Source organism: Macrobrachium nipponense, chromosome 14 (genome assembly GCF_015104395.2).
Source record: "Macrobrachium nipponense isolate FS-2020 chromosome 14, ASM1510439v2, whole genome shotgun sequence".
Classification (NCBI taxonomy): domain Eukaryota; kingdom Metazoa; phylum Arthropoda; class Malacostraca; order Decapoda; family Palaemonidae; genus Macrobrachium; species Macrobrachium nipponense.
Genome location: NC_087207.1, coordinates 52277835 through 52298747, shown reverse-complemented (window position 1 = coordinate 52298747; position 20913 = coordinate 52277835). Strand labels below are relative to the sequence as shown.

General features: G+C 34.7%; 2 protein-coding genes across 3 annotated transcripts in view; one reads left to right on the top strand and one right to left on the bottom strand.

The window, feature by feature from the left end:
- LOC135226231 (adhesion G protein-coupled receptor E1-like) overlaps positions 1 to 2487 on the bottom strand; it is a 13867-nt gene extending 11380 nt beyond the window's left edge. Inside the window, exon 1 of the mRNA XM_064265675.1 lies at positions 2387 to 2487. Coding sequence (XP_064121745.1) covers positions 2387 to 2487 — 101 coding nt within the window. The remainder of the gene's footprint in view (positions 1 to 2386) is intronic.
- Positions 2488 to 10522: 8035 nt separating this feature from the next.
- On the top strand, positions 10523 to 17127 carry LOC135226102 (protein HEG homolog 1-like). 2 transcript variants are annotated; one of them, XR_010317162.1, is made up of 4 exons: positions 10523 to 10641; positions 12282 to 12398; positions 13141 to 13257; positions 15886 to 17127. XR_010317162.1 is itself a non-coding variant. In XM_064265555.1 (4 exons), exons 1-4 carry the CDS (start codon positions 10531 to 10533, stop codon positions 15888 to 15890), a joined length of 393 nt encoding a protein of 130 aa, XP_064121625.1. In that variant the 5' UTR covers positions 10529 to 10530; the 3' UTR covers positions 15891 to 17127. The 2 variants fall into 2 exon arrangements, 1 of the variants encoding a protein (XP_064121625.1); XM_064265555.1 differs by having other exon boundaries at positions 10529 to 10641; positions 12282 to 12441.
- The last annotated feature ends 3786 nt before the right edge of the window (positions 17128 to 20913 follow it).

Below are 20913 nucleotides of genomic sequence, written 5' to 3'. Positions count from 1 at the left end.
CTAGGCGAATGTGTTTTTGGGATTGTAATCATAAGTTTATTTTCTTCCCTAAAGTACAGTTTTCAAGGAATTTCTTTTTAATTGTAAGACTTTAGTTGTGATGAATAATTAAGTGTTTGTTTAGTCTCTGTATCCTTCTCTTTGAGGAAATAATTTGAATTGTTTTTGTTCTGGTATGAGTGCTACTCATTATCATAGTGATAAGGGCTTTAAGGTGGATCATAACATAATTGGCGACCGTGACAGGATCTACTACCAGACGATAACGTTCTCAGGGTTTTCTCGAGGAGGAGTGCAGAGAAAGTTGGGAAAAGGATAGTTTTGCTTGATAGGCTTTTAAGTGATAGGAGCTTTATTTTTTTCATTTATTTAACTTATTTCGAGTTTCAAGTTGAGGAGGCTGCGGCCGAATTTCTTGGTAATCCTGATTGGGAAGAATATATTTTTTATTTGAAATGTGAGGTGTTGTGGTTTTTGTCTTAGATTTTGCATTAGGAACTGCCATCGGAAATTCGTAAGGGGCAGTTACTCAAAGAAGTGCTGAAAGCTGCTAAAGAGTACCAAGAGTGTGTAAGTGTCTCACATAAGAACAAAAACCAAGAACAGGGCAACGTAACTAACAATGGAAACCGGGAACTAGATGAAAGTAACATTCATCAGGTAAGTGAGTTGAGACTCAGTATTTTGGGGGAAGAAGCGAAAATTAAAGAGTTGGAGTCAAAAGCCATGCAGTTTCAAGCCGAAGGGAAAGCTAAAGAAAGGGAACACGAGATTATTTTCCATAGAATGCGTAACAATAATAATATTAATAGTAGTATCTCTGGGGGTAATTTTGATTTGATGTCAGCGTTGAAGTTAGTACCTTGTTCCCAGAATTTTTCACTTCTTTCGAGAGGATAGCTAAAAGGTTGGTTTGGCCAAAGGATATGTGGACCACTATGATCCAGTGTCATTTGAAAGGGAAAACTCAGCGAGTATATAATATGCTTAAACGGCAAAGAGCAGTTTGTACTGCATAGGTTTCAGTTGTCTGTCTCAAGAGGAATTTTCGATGTTTGAACGCAAATTCGAAGAGATCTCACCACATATCTTAATATAAATACCTCCATCAACATTTTATGAAGGATAGATAGTCCTCCGAAGAGCGTTGACAGATGCCATTATGGGAAAAGAAACATGAAAATGGCATCACTCAGGGAGAAGAGAGCGACGCCATCTTGGCTTGAGCCCGGGGTCTCTGGGGAGGGAGGGAGGGAGGAGAGAGGGAGGGGACATGATATCCACCAGATACGAGAAAACCCCCGAAGGAAAAGGTGCCAAGTACCGCCATTAAACACAAAGCGCTTTTCTTTCTTAATTAGGAAAAGACCTATAGCCATTGATTGATTGTCTCAGCACCCAACAGTAGTATGGTGTCGCAGCAGAAACCTTCATGAATGAATGAATAATCTCTGTGTGTAGAAAGCGTATGGATGAAAACACAAACTGGCAATTCTTCTGTTTACTATGGTTGGCTCCTCGGCATGAATGGAGGTTGTGACGACCTCAATCCCATAGTACGCGAGGACTCATTCATTGTCAACATGTGGGCTGGCGGCTACAGCCTGTGTGTATGCGTATGTATTTGTGACCGTGTGTGTATGTGTTTGTGTGTGTGAGTATACCGGAGAGGAAGACGTAGAATACAGTAAGAACGACGAGATCAATGCTCGCTTGACGAAATACAGCAACCAAGTTAATGTTTTTGTTAGCAACGAAGCTCCGTCTCACCTCCTATTGATTATCTCCGAGTGTATATAGTCGCTCTCGTTCTTTCTGTCTATCTATCTATCTATCTATCTATCTATCTATCTATCTATCTATCTATCTATTGTCCACCTTCCTATCTATCAGTCTCTTTTATGAAAGAAAAGGAAAAAGAAATAGCTTGAAAAATTATTAAAAGAAGAAATCTCTCGATGACGGAACTGAAAAATGAATCATAGTTTCATTGATTGGACAGACGTCCCCGTTCAAGGGCCATATTCTTTCTCTCTCTCTCTCTCTCTCTCTCTCTCTCTCTCTCTCTCTCTCTCTCTCTCTTGTAATTATGCTCCTTTGAATGAGGCTTAGAATTATATAAAAGAAACCTGATATAAATATTTCTATGCATATGTGTGAGAGTGTTTCTTCCCGTAGTTTCTGATTCGACCAAAGTTTCTTCATGGAAAAATGAATATTGTTAAAGATAGATAGAGAGAGAGAGAGAGAGAGAGTGAAGTATATATAAAATTCTTGCTGATTATTGAACCGTGCGTAATATAAATACAAGCTTTTCAGATGATTTAAAATTCACCCAAATAAAATGCAACGTGAGAGAACGTGTGGCTGCTATAGTCTGTCTAACACTCCAATATCTCCATCGCTTGGGGGAGGAGGAGGAGGAGGCCAGGTTGTAAAGGCAGTGTTCAGGAAAGCTTTGCTTTCATTCCCTTTCATTGCAGCCATATTGGAAATAATAATAATAATGATAATAATAATAGTAACAATTATAATAATAATAAAAATAATAATAATAATAATAATAATAATAATACTAATAAATAATAATAATAATAATAATATAATAATAATAATAATAATAATGAAGAACAGTAGGAGAAGGAAAACCAACCTAAGCATGGCATGGATAGACTATAAGAAAGCCTTCGACATGATACCACACACATGGCTAATAGAATGCCTGAAAATATATGGGGCAGTGGAAAACACCATCAGCTTCCTCAAAAATACAATGCGCAACTGGAATACAATACTTACAAGCTCTGGAATAAGACTAGCAGAGGTTAATATCAGGAGAGGGATCTTCCAGGGCGACTCACTGTCCCCACTCACTCTTCATAGTAGCCATGATTCCCATGACAAAAAGTACTACAGAAGATGGATGCCGGGTACCAAACTCAAGAAAAGAGGCAACAGAATCAACCCATCTGATGTTCATGGACGACATCAAGCTGTATGGTAAGAGCATCAAGGAAATAGATACCCTAATCCAGACTGTAAGGATTGTATCTGGGGACATCAGGATGGAGTTTGGAATAGAAAATGCGCCTTAGTCAACATACAAAAGGCAAAGTAACGAGAACTGAAGGGATAAAGCTACCAGATGGGAGCAACATCAAACTCATAGATGAGACAGGAACAAATACTGGGAATAATGGAAGGAGGGGATATAAAAACACCAAGAGATGAAAGGGACCACAATCAGGGAAAATAAGGAAATATAGTGCAAGAGACCTCAAGGCGATACTCAACTCAAAACTCAACGCTGGAAGTATGATAAAAGCCATAAATACATGGGCAGTGCCAGTAATCAGATACAGCGCAGGAATAGTGGAATGGACGAAGGCAGACCTCCGCAGCATAGATCAGAAAACCAGGAAACATATGACAATACACAAAGCACTACACCCAAGAACAAATACGGACAGACTATACATAACACGAAAGGAAGGAGGGAGAGGACTACTAAGTATAGAGGACTGAGTCAACATCGAAAACAGAGCACTGGGGCAATATCTGAAAACCAGGAAGGTGGACAATAGTGAAGACGAGTGGCTAAAGAGTGCTGGGAAAAAGGACTAATGAAAGTAGACGAAGACCCAGAAATATACAGAGACAGGAGAATGACAGACAGAACAGAGGACTGGCACAACAAACCAATGCACGGACAATACATGAGACAGACTAAAGAACTAGCCAGCGATGACACATGGCAATGGCTACTGAGGGGAGAGCTAAAGAAGGAAACTGAAGGAATGATAACAGCGGCACAATATCAGGTCCTAAGAACCAGATATGTCCAAAGAACAATCGATGGAAATAACATCTCTCCCATATGTAAGGAGTGCAATACGAAAAATGAAACCATACCAACATAGCAAGTTAATGCCCACACTTGCACAGAACCAGTACAAAAAGAGGCATGATTCAGTAGCAAAACCCTCCACTGGAGCCTGTGCAAGAAACATCAGCTACCTTGCAGTAATAAGTGGTACGAATATCAACCTGAAGGAGTGATAGAAAACGATCAGGCAAAGATCCTCTGGGACTATGGTATCAGAACGGATAGGGTGATACGTGCAAATAGACCAGACGTGACGTTGATTGACAAAATCAAGAAGAAAGTATCACCCACTGATGTCGCAAACAATGGGACACCAGAGTTGAAGAGAAAGAAAGGGAAAAAATGGATAAGTATCAAGACCTGAAAATAGAAATAAGAAAGATATGGGATATGCCAGTGGAAATTGTACCCATAATCATAGGAACACTAGGCATGATCCCAAGATCCCTGAAAAGGAATCTGGAAAAACTAGAGGCCGAAGTAGCTCCAGGACTCATGCAGAAGAGTGTGATCCTAGAAACGGCGCACATAGTAAGAAAAGTGATGGACTCTAAGGAGGCAGGGATGCAACCCGGAAACCCCACACTATAAATGCACCGAGTCGAATTAGAGGACTGTGATAGAGCAAAAAAATAATAAAGAATAATAATAATACTAATAAATAACAATAAACCTTAGTTTCAAAAGCCACGATAATAATTTTGCATTGACGTTACAAGCAACAACAACTAAACATTACAAAGCCATAAATAAAACGAAATAATAATTTATTTATCTTTGCACCATCGTCTTCAAGTGAAGAAAAGTTGAAAAAAGCTCCATCAGTGAGGGACTTGCTAGGAAATATCCATTTTCCATATCATCCAGAGGCGGATAAGTGGGGGATTCCAAATCCCTTAAAAAATTGGGAATTCGTGGAATTTAGAGAAAGACACGTTCCCAGGATTGATGGGAGATTAGTTCTGATTCAGGGGCGGTTGTTGGAAAACATATAGGAATGGACAGATAGACATATAGCTACATTGACAGAAGGGTTTATAAATATGAGAGAACAAAAATATGAATAATAGAAATATGTATATCTATAAAAATTTATCACTAAGCAAATCACTCATAAGAAGTTCAGATGAAAATGGAAAAAAAAAAAAATCAGCTACAATATTTTATAAAAAGTCTACGGAATATCATCATACAATTTCGTCAAAATATTCACTAGGGAGATCTAATGGTGAATGAATTCTTTATTCCAATAAAAATGACGTCAAAATAGAAATATATTCTAAAAAAATGGTAGAAATAGACTGACATTGCATCATAGAGATGTGACAGTGTGTATATATATTACATATATATATATATATATATATATATATTATATATAATATATATATATACATATGTATATATATTTTTGATCCACACGCTCGTAAATAAACTCTCTCTCTCTCTGTCTCTGTCTCTCTCTCTCGCTTTATATATATATATATATATATATATATATATATATATATATATATATATATATATATATATATATACATACATATAATATTCATTAATAACAGTAATACTAATTATACATAGACTGAGAGAGAGAGAGAGAGGAGAGAGTAGAGAGAGAGAAGCCACTGGGGGTCCACTCGACATTTCCAGTCGTCTCCCTGTTCATTGCATATTCGGCGCTCGTGACATCATTTGCATATATACCAAACTACCAGCATACCACCCTCCCCCCTTTCATTTTCTCCCTCCCCTTCTCTCTCTCCTCTCTCTCTTCTCCCCTTCTCCCCCACAGCCTCCTCATCCTTCAAAAGAAACGAAAAAAGTGATAAAAGGCAAAAAATGTAAAGAAACGTGATGGCGTGGCTGTTATACGTCTTCTGCTCTTTCCCTTCAGGAACGAAGCCGCTGGTTATGGTTGGGAATATTTCACCGACATTAGAGTTTTCTTCATTTTCTTCTCTTTTATTTTTATATAATTTGTATTTCGTGCTTCCTCTTCCTTTATGATTTGTCTCTCTTCTACGAATTATTTTTTTTTTCAGCAGAGATTCGTTCGAGTTTTTTTCCTTGAACTCTGGAATCAAGTTCCCAAATTTGATAAATAAAAAAAAAATAATTTTAAATTCTTTATTTATTCTCGAGTTTTCTTCCTTCCTTGGATTCTGGAATAGAGTTCCCAACTTTTTTAAATTTTCAAAATTTTTTGACTGTTAAATTCTTCCTTTATTTTCTAGTTGTTTTTCTTTAAAATCTGGAATCCAGTTCCCAACTTCCTATTTTCTTTCAAAAGTTGTATTTCCGGGTTTCTTTGCCATTATTGTTTCTTTTCCTGTTGCCGAGACTTGTTTCTCTTTCATTTCTTCTTTTTCTTTCACAAAACTGTTATGGTGATGGACCACAGCGAAATCTTCTTTGTTCTTGTCACTGTTATTCAGAATATAAATGCTTCGCTCGCTCTGGTTTTGTATCTTTGCAAATATTCCAACATCTACAGTTTTAATACTTCCTGTTTAGTCACAAACCAAAGTTGTTTTTCTTTAGATAGTAGGATTTTTTTTACAGAGGAAATTGGCAATACAATTGTCCATAAACATAGGTTATTTTCTTCATTTTCAGTGTGCATTCCTTGTTTCTTTACTGCAGAGAATACACACACACACACACACACACACACACACACACACACACACATATATATATATATATATGATATATATATATATATATTATATATATATATATATATATATATATATACTTTTAGGGCATAGTTTTTCTCTAATACAATTTTCGTTAAAAGCAATTGCTTTAGTGGCATCAATAAGTTTCTTGCAGGTATCTTCATACCGACGAAGTTTTTTCCGATTCTCGTTTCGTCAATTTCTGGTGAAAAAAATACGCAGACTTCCTTCCTCCATTTATTGAATTTTGTCACGACAGCTGTTTCGCCTTATGGCATTATCAAGCGGACTACTGATTTACAATATGGACCTTGTTCGGCCTATTTAGTTTCATCCGTTTGGGTGGTATGACCTTGAGGTATGGGTACTGGTAGTATAGGGCATAACAGCTTAAGGGCGTTTTGTTTTGGATACAAAGAACATAATTACAATATATATTTCTTTAAATATATATCTTAATTAATTATTATATATCCTATATATATATATATATAATATTATATATTATTATATATATTATTATAATATATTTATATATATATATAATATATAATTAATATATATATATATATAATATATATATATATATTATACTATAGATATAAATATTATTATATATATCATATCTAATATAATAGTATATATATATATATAAGCAAATCCCACAGGAAAATGATAGTCAGAAATCCAAGCGCTTTCGACTTTACTCAGACATTGTCAAGGAGTTAATGAAGTACAATTGGAGAGAAAGGTCTCAGGTACAAAACAAGATCAAGAAATACCAGATGGTTAATTGGTCAAAATGGGTTAAAATTAAAAGAGATAATCCAGGATTATCGGATATCACACGGTCACAAACCTAACCGAAATTACAAAGTATCTTTACAGTCCAAAACATGTAAAAACTGAATATATTAATTTTGTTGCTTATATTTATCTACAACTTTTTTCATAATGAAAGCATCAAGTTTAAATAAACCCAAGACTTAAATTTAGAACATTTCTATATTTGACTTTGATGAAACAGATTCAATGATATTCCCTTTTAACTGTCATTACATGGGATTAAGGCTCTTGCTTGACTTTTTTTATGTTTCTTTTTGTCATTTTCACTTTTGTTTCTTCCTTCTTTGTTTTTTTTTTTTTTTTTTTTTTTTTGTGTCAATTCAATCTCGGATCGTGAGGTTTTAACATCACACTTTTTTTTTTTTTTTTTTTTTTTGCTTTGTTACTGTTGGGTCGCGTGGACGTCTGTTGACAATAAATAAATAAAAGTTAATAAATAAAAGGTATGAATAATTTTATAAGTGAATAAAGAGGTAAATGAATAATTAGATAAAATGATTAATATAAGAATATATCAATATATAAGATAAATAAATAAATCAGTCAATGAAGATAAAGATAGATGAATCAATGAACGTATAACAAATATATATAAGTGATGTATGTTAAAGAAGGAATAAATCAACAAATAAATAGATAAATTAAATAAAAAATATTAATGAAATAATAGAAGGAATAAATAAATAAAAAATTTATTAATTAATGAATCAATAAATAAATATTAATGAAGGAATAAATCAACAAATAAATAAATAAATGAAATAAAAAAAATTATTAATGAAATGAATGAATGAATAAATAAATATAAAAATTATTTATTAGATGAATCAATAAATAAATGAGATAAAAGTTTTTGGTAAAAGAAGAATAGGATTAGAAATAATTGAAAATTATAATTTTAGATAATAATCGCGGTTATAAAAGAATTTGCTCACTTTGAATAACTTCACAAAACGAAATAAAATATTCCGGATGACAACAATAAAGAAATATATACAAAAAACACCAAAAGATCGGATTGATAAAATGCTTAGACCCTGCAAAATACAAACTCTAAAGGAAATCAAAGCCTTTGGTCTTAAAATAAACAGAAAATGTAAAGAGACTCATAAAAAAACTTAAATAAAATATGTTTTATTCCTGTCCGTCCGACCAGCCACCAGCAGCCTAGCGCATAAAAGAATATTTTTATTTCTTATTTTTTTTCTAGCATTGAAAATGGCCACCGAAATACTTTTTATTTCGAAAACTTGCGCAAAAAATCTTGACGGAAAAATGAATGAATGGGAAATGGGAGTAATATATTTGGAGATTTTTTTTATTGTCTCACTATCTTTAACGTAAAAAATATGTGAGTCAAAAGGGAAGTAGGAATATAAGAAATTGAAAAAATAATTTTTCATTTATTTTTTTCTTTGGTGTTTTATATACATATTTATTCGAAAATTTTGAATAAAACGATGCTCAGGTTTTGGTCAAACGAATCCGGGTATTATTATTATTATTATTATTATTATTATTATTATTATTATTATTATTATTGTTATTATTATTATTATTATTATTATTATTATTATTATTATTATAAGACAAAGCAGAAAATAAAAAAATAAAGTAGACAATAAAACTATATATGTTCAAATAAATGCCGGTTTATGCCTGGAGTAATGAGAGCAATAAGAATTTTATTGTATATAAATATTAAAAATATAACAGATTAGTAGTCATCTTCGTTTTATTTTTTCGCCTAAACTTCACATTAAATGAGTCACCCTGCAACCAGTACCTGGTTTCCCCAGGTCCTGGCGTGGGTGGAGAGGAGATTTGGGTATTGCTCATATTTTGCATACATCTCTTGTCTCTGCTGTTTACGAATGACCTATAAATGGTATAAGATGTTTTAAAATATGGTATTAAAAACAGAGAATATTAAATTTAATGATAGTAGAACTTAAGTCTAAAAAATTTAAAACTACCCCAAAAAAAAAAAAAATTTGTAAACACACCTGTATTATGTATATATATATATAATATATAGAATATATATATATATATATATATATATATATATATATATATATGTATATATAATAAGAATTATCAGATGATATTTCGAGATATTATCGGAGAGAGAGAGAGAGAGAGAGCAAATGGACGGCCCACCGTAGTCGACCCTCTGAAAATATCGAATTTAATTAAATTCTCAGGTGAGGCGAAAAATTAAAAGATGACTTCGTTGTCCTTTGTAGTTTTAATTGTATTTGTTACGTTCTATGTTGTGCATTATATCCATTTTATTCTGCTCTTTCTATTATTTGTAGCGAATTCGTTGTTGACTGATTCTCCACATAATAATAATAATAATAATAATAATAATAATAATAATAATAATAATAATAATAATAATAATAATAATAAATAATAATAATAATAATAATAGTAATAACAATAATAGTAATAAGATGGATAAGTATCAAGACCTGAAAAAAGAAATAATAATAATAATAATAATAATAATAATAATAATAATAATAATAATAATAATAATAATAATAATAATAATAATAATAATAATAATAATAATAAGTTAGGATATCGTGCAACAGCTATCCTGAGAGACACGAAATTGTTCGTGATCGATCGTTTCAAGATTTCTGGTAGATGAGTAATTGCATTTCTTTTTTTTTTAGTAACTACAGTGAAACTGGATGAATGCACAGCAGGGAACGACACTTGCCCAGCCAACTCAAAATGCCAGGATAAAGAAATAGGCTACGAATGCGCTTGCAATGCAGGCTTAGAACAATGTGGAGGTGAGTATTACCGAACATTTTATACATTCTTACCTTTATGGTTTATTTGATGTAGCTGGTGCTCAAGTTATGACAATCGTTTTAGATTTCCTTCGGGTAACATTTTCGCCAGAGGTTCCTTGCTGATTCTCCAAAGCCTCATATCAAAATGTGATTGTGAAGACTCATTCCACAATCACGTAATAAGGTTCCCTTTTGCACAAGTTCCTTCTGTTAAACTGTGATTTTATATGGAAACTAGAACACAACAGCGAGCTTTGCAAAACTTCATTGGCGTCTCAAATTGTTTCACCAGATACAAATGAATGTGACAGCAATCCCTGTGGGCCAAACTCCCAGTGCCAAAATACATTTCGAAGTTACGAGTGTGTCTGCAACGCTGGGTACGAAGCAGTCAACGGAACTTGTGCTGGTAAATATAACTTTCATGTAAACTTCTCAATGGGATCCTATATGCTTGTAAAGTGGTCAGTGGCGTGGTATGCCACTCGGATATCATGGGTTCGCGTCTCCCCCTGGACAATAGAAATAAAATCTCTGGCTCTGTATCATAATCAGTTACTACTGCAGTGTGGAGTCTGCGGTGGCAGGTTGAAACCAACATGTTCTTTGGAAGCTTGAATTTCGATTCAGTGGTCCCTTTGGTGAGTTTGTTCCATGTGAATAGGTTTCGTCTACTGAAATAATATAAACCACTAATATCTAGGATCAGTGCTTATATTGAAAATTTGACCATATATTCTGAAATAACATTGTGTTCAATATTTGGATTTCGCAGTACTTAAGTCATAATCTATTACGCAGAAAAGTATCTGGGTGATAATATTATTCATATGGAACAGGCCTAATTTACCATTTTTATGCTTTATATTTTCCTTATCCATATGGAACAGGACTAATTTATCAATTTGCTACTTTCTATTTTCCTCATAAGTGATTTCTTCTCTTTGTATGTCCTGTTATTTTCTATTCATAATATATTAAACTGGAAAGGATATAGGTGGTATTATTATTCATATATAGAAGACCTAATCTATCACCTTGCTGCTTTATATTTTGCTCATAATGATCTCTTCTCTCTGCATTTCCTGTTATCTTCTATCATTTCTTTGCAACGAACGTTATACTCTTTGGAAGCTCGAATATCAAGTTAATGGCCACTGCAGGCCTATTCCATACGAACATATCAGAAACAAAAGGGCTGTTTAGGGTAACAGTGTTTGGCATCTTTGCTTGACATCTTGAGATTCTAATTGAACATCATACTCAGCTACAGGTAATGGCCTGTGTTGGGCTGTGCCAGAAGCAAGAGGGCTGCAATTTGATATGTTTGATGATCGAAGGGTGGATGATCAACATACCAATTTGCAGCCCTCTAGCTTCAGTAGTTTTTAAGATCTAAGGGCGGACGAAAAGCGGGAGAAGGTCAGACAAATGCCATCTAAAAGGCTTTCTTTTATGGAAAACTAAAAAATGTCCATGCATTGTAAACAACGCATAAATATATCACAAAACCTTATCAAAAATTACAATTTGGCAGTGCTGTGTGAAATTCTCACAATGATAAAGGAGTAAGCTCTATTTCACTCAAACTTTCTGTACCAAAATTATGGCATTCATGGGGCATACCTACCATCACCTGCAACAGTTGATCATGTTTATCTCTGGAGATCTTATTATTAGTGCTCCATCTCACTTCCCATGAAGAATTATGCAGGACTGTTCAGTTTGGATTGATTCACGTAGGGGGTTAGTGTCATCAGTGCACCTCACGTTGTATATGGTAGGCATTGCTTAAGGGTCTTTGCAGAGTCACTTCGGCCCCTAGCTGTAACCCTTTTCATTTCTTTTATTCTACATTCTATTCTATTCCCTAATTCGGACGAAAGGTGTTTATTCATTAGGTACTTTATAAATGGCTATTGGTTTTCTATTTGAAAAAAGCCACAAGTTCTACCTAAAAAAAATAGATAAATAAAAGATAAATAGATAAAAGCATTTACACACTGCTCTCTTATTCGCTTACATATCTGACCACTCTCTTTTCACCAGATCACAATGAATGTGATTCGAGTCCTTGTGGTCCCAACGGCGTCTGCTCCAATAGCCCTGGAAGTTTTAGCTGCAATTGCAGTGCAGGATACGATTTCAGTGGGGGATCTTGTGTGGGTAAGTCCGGAGCCTTATCAAGTCTGTGATTGTTCTGCTAAAGGTAAGAAGTTCGGTAATCCTATGATCCAGGGGTCCAAATTCACTGCTCCCTTGCATGAATTGGTTTAGGTTTTCCTGCCTATTTTCAGTGTCTTCTTTCGACAGAGATGCACACAGAAGAATATTTGCTGAAAAATGGGCAGTTTTATGTGCTTACAGAAGCAGAGATTGTAATGAAAAACAAAGGGAGTAAAGCTCTGCACCTTACGCAAGTGTGTTTGTGGAGTGAGCGCTTAGGAACCTGGCATATGGGATCTTGCTCTTCAACAGCCACTTTTTGATCAATCTGAAAACATGAGCAGTTTATCTGCTTACAGAAGCAGAGCTTTACGATCTTCTCAAGCGTTCCTTTTTATTCCCCCATACTTTTTTTCAGTTGTTGCTTCGTTAAGCAGATAAATTTACATAAGACTGAGAATTTGGACCCCTCAACTGTTGGATGACCGGAATTTCCAAGAAAATAAACCCATGTGCAAAGTACGTGTCTCTGTTGTCGCAGCCATCGCCAGATATGGATTCACTATTTCAATCCTTTTTTATATCATCTTGATTCAGTCGCACTTCGAAAACAATGAAGAAGCATTCACATATTATTATTGTTATATATATATATATATATATATATATATATATATATATATATATATATATCTCTCTATGTGTGTGTATGTTTTATTTACATGCCATATCTGTATTTCAGACATCGATGAATGTTTGAGCAATCCATGTCCAGATGTCTCCGTGTGTACGAACACTCCTGGAAGTTACCTGTGTCAGTGTCCTCCTGGTTACAACTTGACCTCAGGAGCTTGTGTTGGTGAGTTGGATACAAGTTGTAAAACTTTTTTTTTCTTAGAGACGAGTTTGAAGGCACGTGCTACGCTGTGCTGGAACACGGCACTACCCATCATGTCTCCCCATCTCTCCTGATCCCCTACCTACCTACCCCGGACCCAGCCAGGGCGGACAAACTAAAAAGATCCACTGGAATGATATTATTATACAATAGATAGGTATATCTTTACAAGTCCATCTCATTTACCGGACCTTTGTCTCCAGTCCTATATCATATATACACAATTGTCCCTCAGTTTTTGCTCTTGCATTTAGACTCCTAGAAGAGGCGAAGAATATATACCATTTTTCATCTCTTTCCTTTACTTTGCACAACCTAAATTTTAATATAATCAACCCTTTGAAAGAGTACACTTAGATTTATTAACAGGGTTTTACGAGTCAGACCGAGGAAATAAGCACCTCTTAGTAATAATAGATGCCTTGACTCGATATACAGAATTGATAGCACTGAAAACTAAAACCGCAATCGAATGCGCTAGGAAATTTTACGAGTGTTACATTTATAAATTCGGAATTCCACACATGATAATCTCTGACTCGGGTGGAGAATTCAATAATCATTTCCTTAACTCGTTGTGTGAATTCCTTTGCATAAAGAAAATCAATACCATGATCTACCACCCAGAGTCTAATGGTCTAGTTGAGAGGGTAAATAGGAAGGTGTTAAACGTATCAAGAGTTACGCTCGGGGGAATGGACCCCAACTGGGATATTGCCATACCTGCGGTTCTAAGTACCCTTAACCATTCATATCATGTATCTATCAAAATGTTGCCGCACGAGGCACTGTACGGTTACCCCAGCTAGGACACCTTTCCATGTATTTACGCCTACAAACCATTTATCAAATCCCCTACAGGATGTTATGGAAGCAAGTGTAAGCCGATATAATATACTTCGTAAGAATTTAGAAGAATCACAAATCATAATGAAAAGAAATCATGATAAAATCGCTAAGCCAACTAAAACATATACCGTAGGCGACGAAGTCTACATACAAGTATATGTACGCAAGGGACTAAATTACAAATTAACACCTAAGTTTGAAGGCCCGTTTAGCATTTTAGAAATATTAACGGCCAACAGATTTAAAGTTCAGAACATATCCCAACCCACTGATGTGAGGATAATACCGTTGGCTCATATTTGCAGTTAAGAAAAGGGGTAGAAAAGGAGTGGGAAAAATTGAAGTATATATGAAACATCACTAATAAAAATGTATCTATGAAACTTGCATGATAAATTATGTATATATAATATTTGTATGAAAACCATTTTTTCTGTTTGTATAAAAATAAATACTTAAATATGAGTAATTGCAGTACATATATTTCACTAATTGCAGGTTTCCAACATGAAGTTTATATTGTTAGGAGTGGTACTGTTCGTTCAGACATTCTTGTCATGTGGGAAGAGTGCTAAAACAAAAAATATACATTTTACACATGGCTCAATAATGAAAGAAAAACAGAGGCATTTCATTACAGCAAGCAATATAGTTATAGAAGTTGATTTGCAAGCGATTTTCCTGCCAGAAGATGACGTCATTAACCTAAAAAGCGACTTGTCGAGGGTTGCCGAATCATTGAACCAGTTACATCAACGTCATTTTCCCTTTAATCCAGAGATTTCGCTAGCACAAACTCTAAGCGTTGCAGAAATGTTAGCATTCGACTTGCAAAACAAAACTGCTGAAGCAGAATGTTTGGCTCGTGATCTGCTTATGTGGACCGTGCGGCACAGTAGCCTAGAAAGACGTAACCCGTTTATATTTGCTGTGCTTAACGTCTTCGGGTCTGTGGCAAGTTTAGGCTTAAAATTAACGATCAGAATAAGAGAATTGAGTTTTTGCAACATGAAAACGAATTAGTTTTTTCTGAACTTCGTAAAAAATTATCATCAATTAATCAACTTATGACTTGGTGTAAACGAAACATTTGAGTAATATCAATCAGATGATGGAGGTGCAACATTTGCTGGCAACATTAGCGTATTACAGTTCTAAAGTAAACCATATCCGTACAAAAATTTTACATTTCATTGAAAAATCAAAAGACTATGTGGAAGCTATCACGCTAGCTACAAAGGGTGTTCTGTCGCCACATCTCCTTCCTATTAAAGATCTAACATTAACTTTGGAGAACGGACGAGAGAAATTGGGTTATGTTCCTTTGTTAGACGCGCATAAAATAGAATTTTATTATAGCTTAATATCAGTAAGCGTTGAGAATTACAGGATCATGATTACCATTCCTTTTGATTCTTCTGATGCCTAGCAATCATACAAAATTGCACCGTTCCCAACTTTCATGACGAATAACTCATTTCCAGTAATATCTAATCTGACAGGACACGTATTGATTTCCCCTAATAAGGAAACATTTACAGTCATCAGAGATTTAAATAAGTTCACTAACTGTTCAGATGCCATGGGTAATAAAGTTTATACAGCTGACTCCTTTGAATTCCACCATATATCAAGGAATTTATGCGTGTTAGGTATAGTGCTAAACGGCTCTCTCTCTCATACACACGAAAGTTGTCTGAAACAACTTTACCCTTTTGACGAGTATAAGTTTGATTACAGGCTGAACAACGGATTGTGGATCCGATACGACAGAGAAGGATTTCAAGTTATGTGTCCAGACAGATCAATGGCCTCTTCACGGATGTTCGTCACCGCTGACGGATGCATTGGAACCGCAACCAAATACACGGTCCGTGGAGTTAGCACCATCATCCGAGAACGAGCTTACTTCACTCATTTTTCGTGGTCAAGTACTATCATCCCAGCCTTACCCCTTCCATACAATGCGAAAGTGGCCCATCAGCTATCAAAACTAGCTAGTATAGACCACACAACAAAGGCTTATCATGTCGAGGAGGATCTACGGTTCTACAGGCTGCTAGCTGTGATGTGCGTTCCGGTGGTGGTTCCCATCACCGCTAACGTATTTGCTTGGCGTAGGTTGAGGCGAACACGTATGGATCATCAACAGAACGTCGTACCCCGCCCAGACAATTTTCCTATTGCCCTCAAAGGGTTTGATTTTAGAGCAACCTGAAATTGGCCATTTCATTTTGACTCGAAGGAAAGTTGTTTGGAATTGTGTTTTGTGTGAAAAGCGGTTTGAACACTGGAAAAATGTATAACAGGAAACTCTGAGACATTGCATTCTATATATATAAGTATGAGAAGCTTAATTAATCAGTATCATTAAATATATATGGTAGGGCACCTAATAAGATCAATTGAAGCCCTACGTATCAATATATCGGTGCGTGTACGTACCTGGAATCTCTATGTGCACACTTATCTGAATTTATATCTCAATTTGGTAACAACTATTCTTAAACAAGTTACTTATTATCATTATCATTTTATCCATGTACATGCTAACCTTTTATCTTATCACATTTTTTTGGTACCATTTAACCACATATGCATTTTAGAATGTAATTCTTATGTCATGCAATCATCAGCAGTACGGCAGTACTTTCTGTTGTGTATATATCCTCATGACTAACAGTATATCAATACCCATAAGGTATGGCATATTAGTATGATATCATATGCATTTATCTTATACATGGATCTTCCATGCATTATTCTTTAATTATGAGTATTTCTATAGATCTTATGTATGTATTTTTTTTTTACATATAATCTGTTAAAAATCATTCCTTAACCACTTGATGGTAACTAGGACTAACTATATATTCATATTAATATCTCTATCACACTCCTATGAGTCATATACAAATTAAGCTTTAATGTTCAGTGTTTGGCTTGTAACTGACTGAGCATTAATGTAATAATTACACACACACACACACACACACACACACACACACACACACATATATATATATATATATATATATATAATATATATATATATATATATATATATAATATATTAAATATATATATATATGTATATATAATATATCTATATATATATATATATATATATATATATATATAGATAGATAGATAGATAGTAGATATGAAAATAATATATAATATATATATTATATATATATATATATAGATATATATATATATATATATATATATAAATTATATATATATCTATATTAATATATATATATATATATATATATTATATATATATATATATATATATATATAATATATATATATAATATATTATATGTATATATATGTATATATATATATTCTTTCCAGACTGATGATGGGTATAGAATGTCTGAAACGATAATATTAATATTTAATGTGGAATGATTATCTAAGATTTGAATACTTTCCTTTTTCCACCTACCTATTGAGACTGTGATGTATTAAAAAAGACGGTATCTTTCTCTGCATCGATGTTTCAGATAGCTTTCCTCCACCTGGGTTGGTCGAACACATTGTCCACTGACAACTGTTTGTGTCTAATTGCATCCATCCACCTTTGCTTCGGTCTCCCTCTTGCTCTCCCACCCTCAGGCACCTTCATCTGCATTACTCTCCTCCCCACATTAAGTCTCATCCCTTATTCTCATCGCATTGCCATCCCACTGTAGTCTTCTTTCCAGGGTCTTCTTTGATAGTTCTACGACTTTAGTCGTTTCTCTTATTCTTTCATTCTTGATCCTGTCCATTTTTGTTACTCCACACATCCACCTGAGCATTTTTTCTCTACTACTTGCATTCTCTTTACCAGCCATGTTTCTGCTCCCAACCAAAGCTGGTCTACTACTGTCTTATATACTCTTCCTTTAACCTTCATGTTGATTCTGCTGTCACGCAAGACACATTACACCTTTCTCTACATTTTCCATCCATATTGCACTGTGTGTGTTTTTTCTACATCAAAATTTCCATCATCAGCTACTGTTGAACCAAGATATTCAAATGCTTCTACTCTGTTCAACCTTGTCCCGTCCATACTAATCTCAGTCTTGATCTTTATTAAAACTTAGGTATTTAGTCTTCTATCTATCTATCTATCTATCTATCGAAGTGCCGTGTCTTGGACGTTGGCGGTCATTTGCCTCCACCTCTCTCGGTCTCTAGCCGCTTCTTGTATTAGTTGATTTACAGTGTAATCTCCATCCAAGTCTCCCACCAAGCTGTCCAAGTATTTTACTCTTTGTCTACCTCTCGCTCTCCTCCCCTCTACCCTTCCAGTAAGGCACAAATACTCTATCTTCTCACTTATTATATGTCCAATAAAATTCACTTGTCACTCTATCTGTCCATGATATTCTCAGCATTCTTCCATAAAACCACATCACTGCTGCATTCAACTTGGCTTTTAATTCACTGGTGATTGTCCAGCTCGCTGATCCATACATGAGAGTGGACCACACATACGTTTTCAGAGCTCTTGTTCTTGTTTGAGTTCCAATTCTGTTATTTTTCATATTCTTAAATGAGTTTTAGCTATCAGATTCCTCCCCTCAATATCTTATTTTGCTCTCGCATCGTGTGTTAGTAGACTGTCTAGGTAAACAAAACTTTTAGCTTGTTTTATACTTATGTTGTTTATCAGTATATTACAATTTGGTGGATCTTTATTCTTTGGTGCAACTACAACTTCCGTTTTTCTTACATTAATTTTCAGTTCCATTTTTTCACTCTCCCTGTTAACTGTCTACTAATGATGGCAGTTTTCAGTTGTGTCCGCAATGATTACTGTATCATCTGCATATCTGATGTTATTAATATTTACTCCTCCGATCTTAATCCCTTCTATATCCTCTACACTTCTCAGATATATTGCAAACAGATCTGGTGATAATACACATCCTTGGCGAACTCCTCCTCTCTTTATTTCCACCCATTCTGATAAGTGTTGTCAATGCTGATTGACAACAGTATAAGTTGTCCTTGCTTTCTACGTTTATTCTTAATAGTATTTGTATCAACTCAGTGTGCCTCACTCTATCAAATGCTTCTTTCTACTTATCTATTATCCTCTGTCTTCCAGTAACTTCCTCCACTGCTCTGTTGGTGCTGCATAAAATGATGTCTTCAGCAAAGAACATGCACTAGGGGGATTGATTTCTTATTCCTTTAGATAGCACATCCATAATCAGGTCAAAAAGATATGGACTTGAAGCAGATCCCTGATGTTAGCCACTCTTACTGGTATCCATTCAGTTAACCCAACGCTGCTTCCAACCTACATTTTTGCTCCTACATACATATCTTGGAACAGACTCACATACTCCTCCAGTGTTCCCTTTACTCAAGTACACCTCCAAACCTCTTGGCATGGGACTCTATCATAAGCATTTCCAGGTCTATGAATACTATGTGCAGCACACTCTGCTTTTCGCTTTGTTTTTCCATCACCAGTCGCATGGCAAACATTGCACTTGTCGTTCCCCTTCCTGTATATACATCTTTAAATAATGTACTCTTCATTTCGGGCAGCTTGTTACTAAAAATGCTAAAGTGAATCTACGTTGAACATTTGGCATACAGTATGTTTGTACATTTGTATTAGTTCTTCACACGTGAAGAAATATCGTTAGTATAATAATTGCACCAAATTTTCAGAGCGATGCCAACTTGGAGCAATTTTCGTAAAGGAACTTGCAAGATGTTTTGCGCTCATTAATGGAGAGATGACCTTCAAGGACGCAATGCTACGTTGTATGCAAGAATTCGTTACCATACATAATGTAAAACAAGATGAAGAATTTCCAATATTGGCTTCATATTTCCTGGAAGACATTTGGGGTAAGTAGATTACAGCTGATTGGTGGAAAAGGATGGAACATGCCTAGATAGATCAAAGATTAATGAGGGTAGCTGTTTCAAATACATGGGAGCAATGAGACCCTATTAAACTTCTCTTGCATTGGAATTGAGTAAAAGACTAAGAATGGTTAATCAAAGAATGGGTAGAATGAAAAACAAAACTTGAAAATTAAATAGATTTAATCTGCAGAATATAACTATAACTAGAGTGTTTGAACTCAGATAGCAGGATAAAATTAGAAATGATACTGAATGGAAATTTCATAAGTAGATAAAGGTGATAAAGGTGAGAGGGAGATGGAGGTGGCTAACAAATGTCCTTTGTACAAATCCCGGCAGAATAGTATGAGACAGTTAGAATACCCAGACTGGTCTGGATGAGAATTAGCAGACCTAAGTCTTTTGTCAAAGGTCAAGGGATATTCAAAGTTTTCATGAGGCATTTGGGGTAATGAATCGTGGACGAGTGGTTGAATATAGATCTTATCCTCGCTCAACCTGTCACTATGTTACCTTTGGAGTTGCATCTAATCAGTTTTAATATTATGGCAATATGAACATTTATACTATGATAAAGTTGTTAATATTATGATACAGCTGATCACAGAACCAACATTTTCTCAAATTGAGCCATACGGAAGAGAGCAGGCAGAAAGCTAGATAGTGTAAAATACTAACCATCTGAGAGTCATAAATTTCAATAATAAAGCATCTCCAGCCACTAAACACTACCTATTTTAAAATTTGAGGTAGTACAACTAAATGTAATGCCACCACACAACTAAAAGTACAAGGGCCCTCCAATGTTATCTTACATTTCATCGCTTTTGTATCACTAAATGAAGCAAACATGATACAAAATAGCCATGAAAT

Coding starts and splice junctions, on each gene's coding strand:
- LOC135226102 (XM_064265555.1), top strand. CDS start 10,531: ATGAATGTGACAGCAATCCCTGTGGGCCAAACTCCCAGTGCCAAAATA. Junction 10,642..12,281: donor AGTCAACGGAACTTGTGCTG/GTAAATATAACT, acceptor TCTTTTCACCAG/ATCACAATGAATGTGATTCG. Junction 12,442..13,140: donor CTGTGATTGTTCTGCTAAAG/GTAAGAAGTTCG, acceptor TCTGTATTTCAG/ACATCGATGAATGTTTGAGC.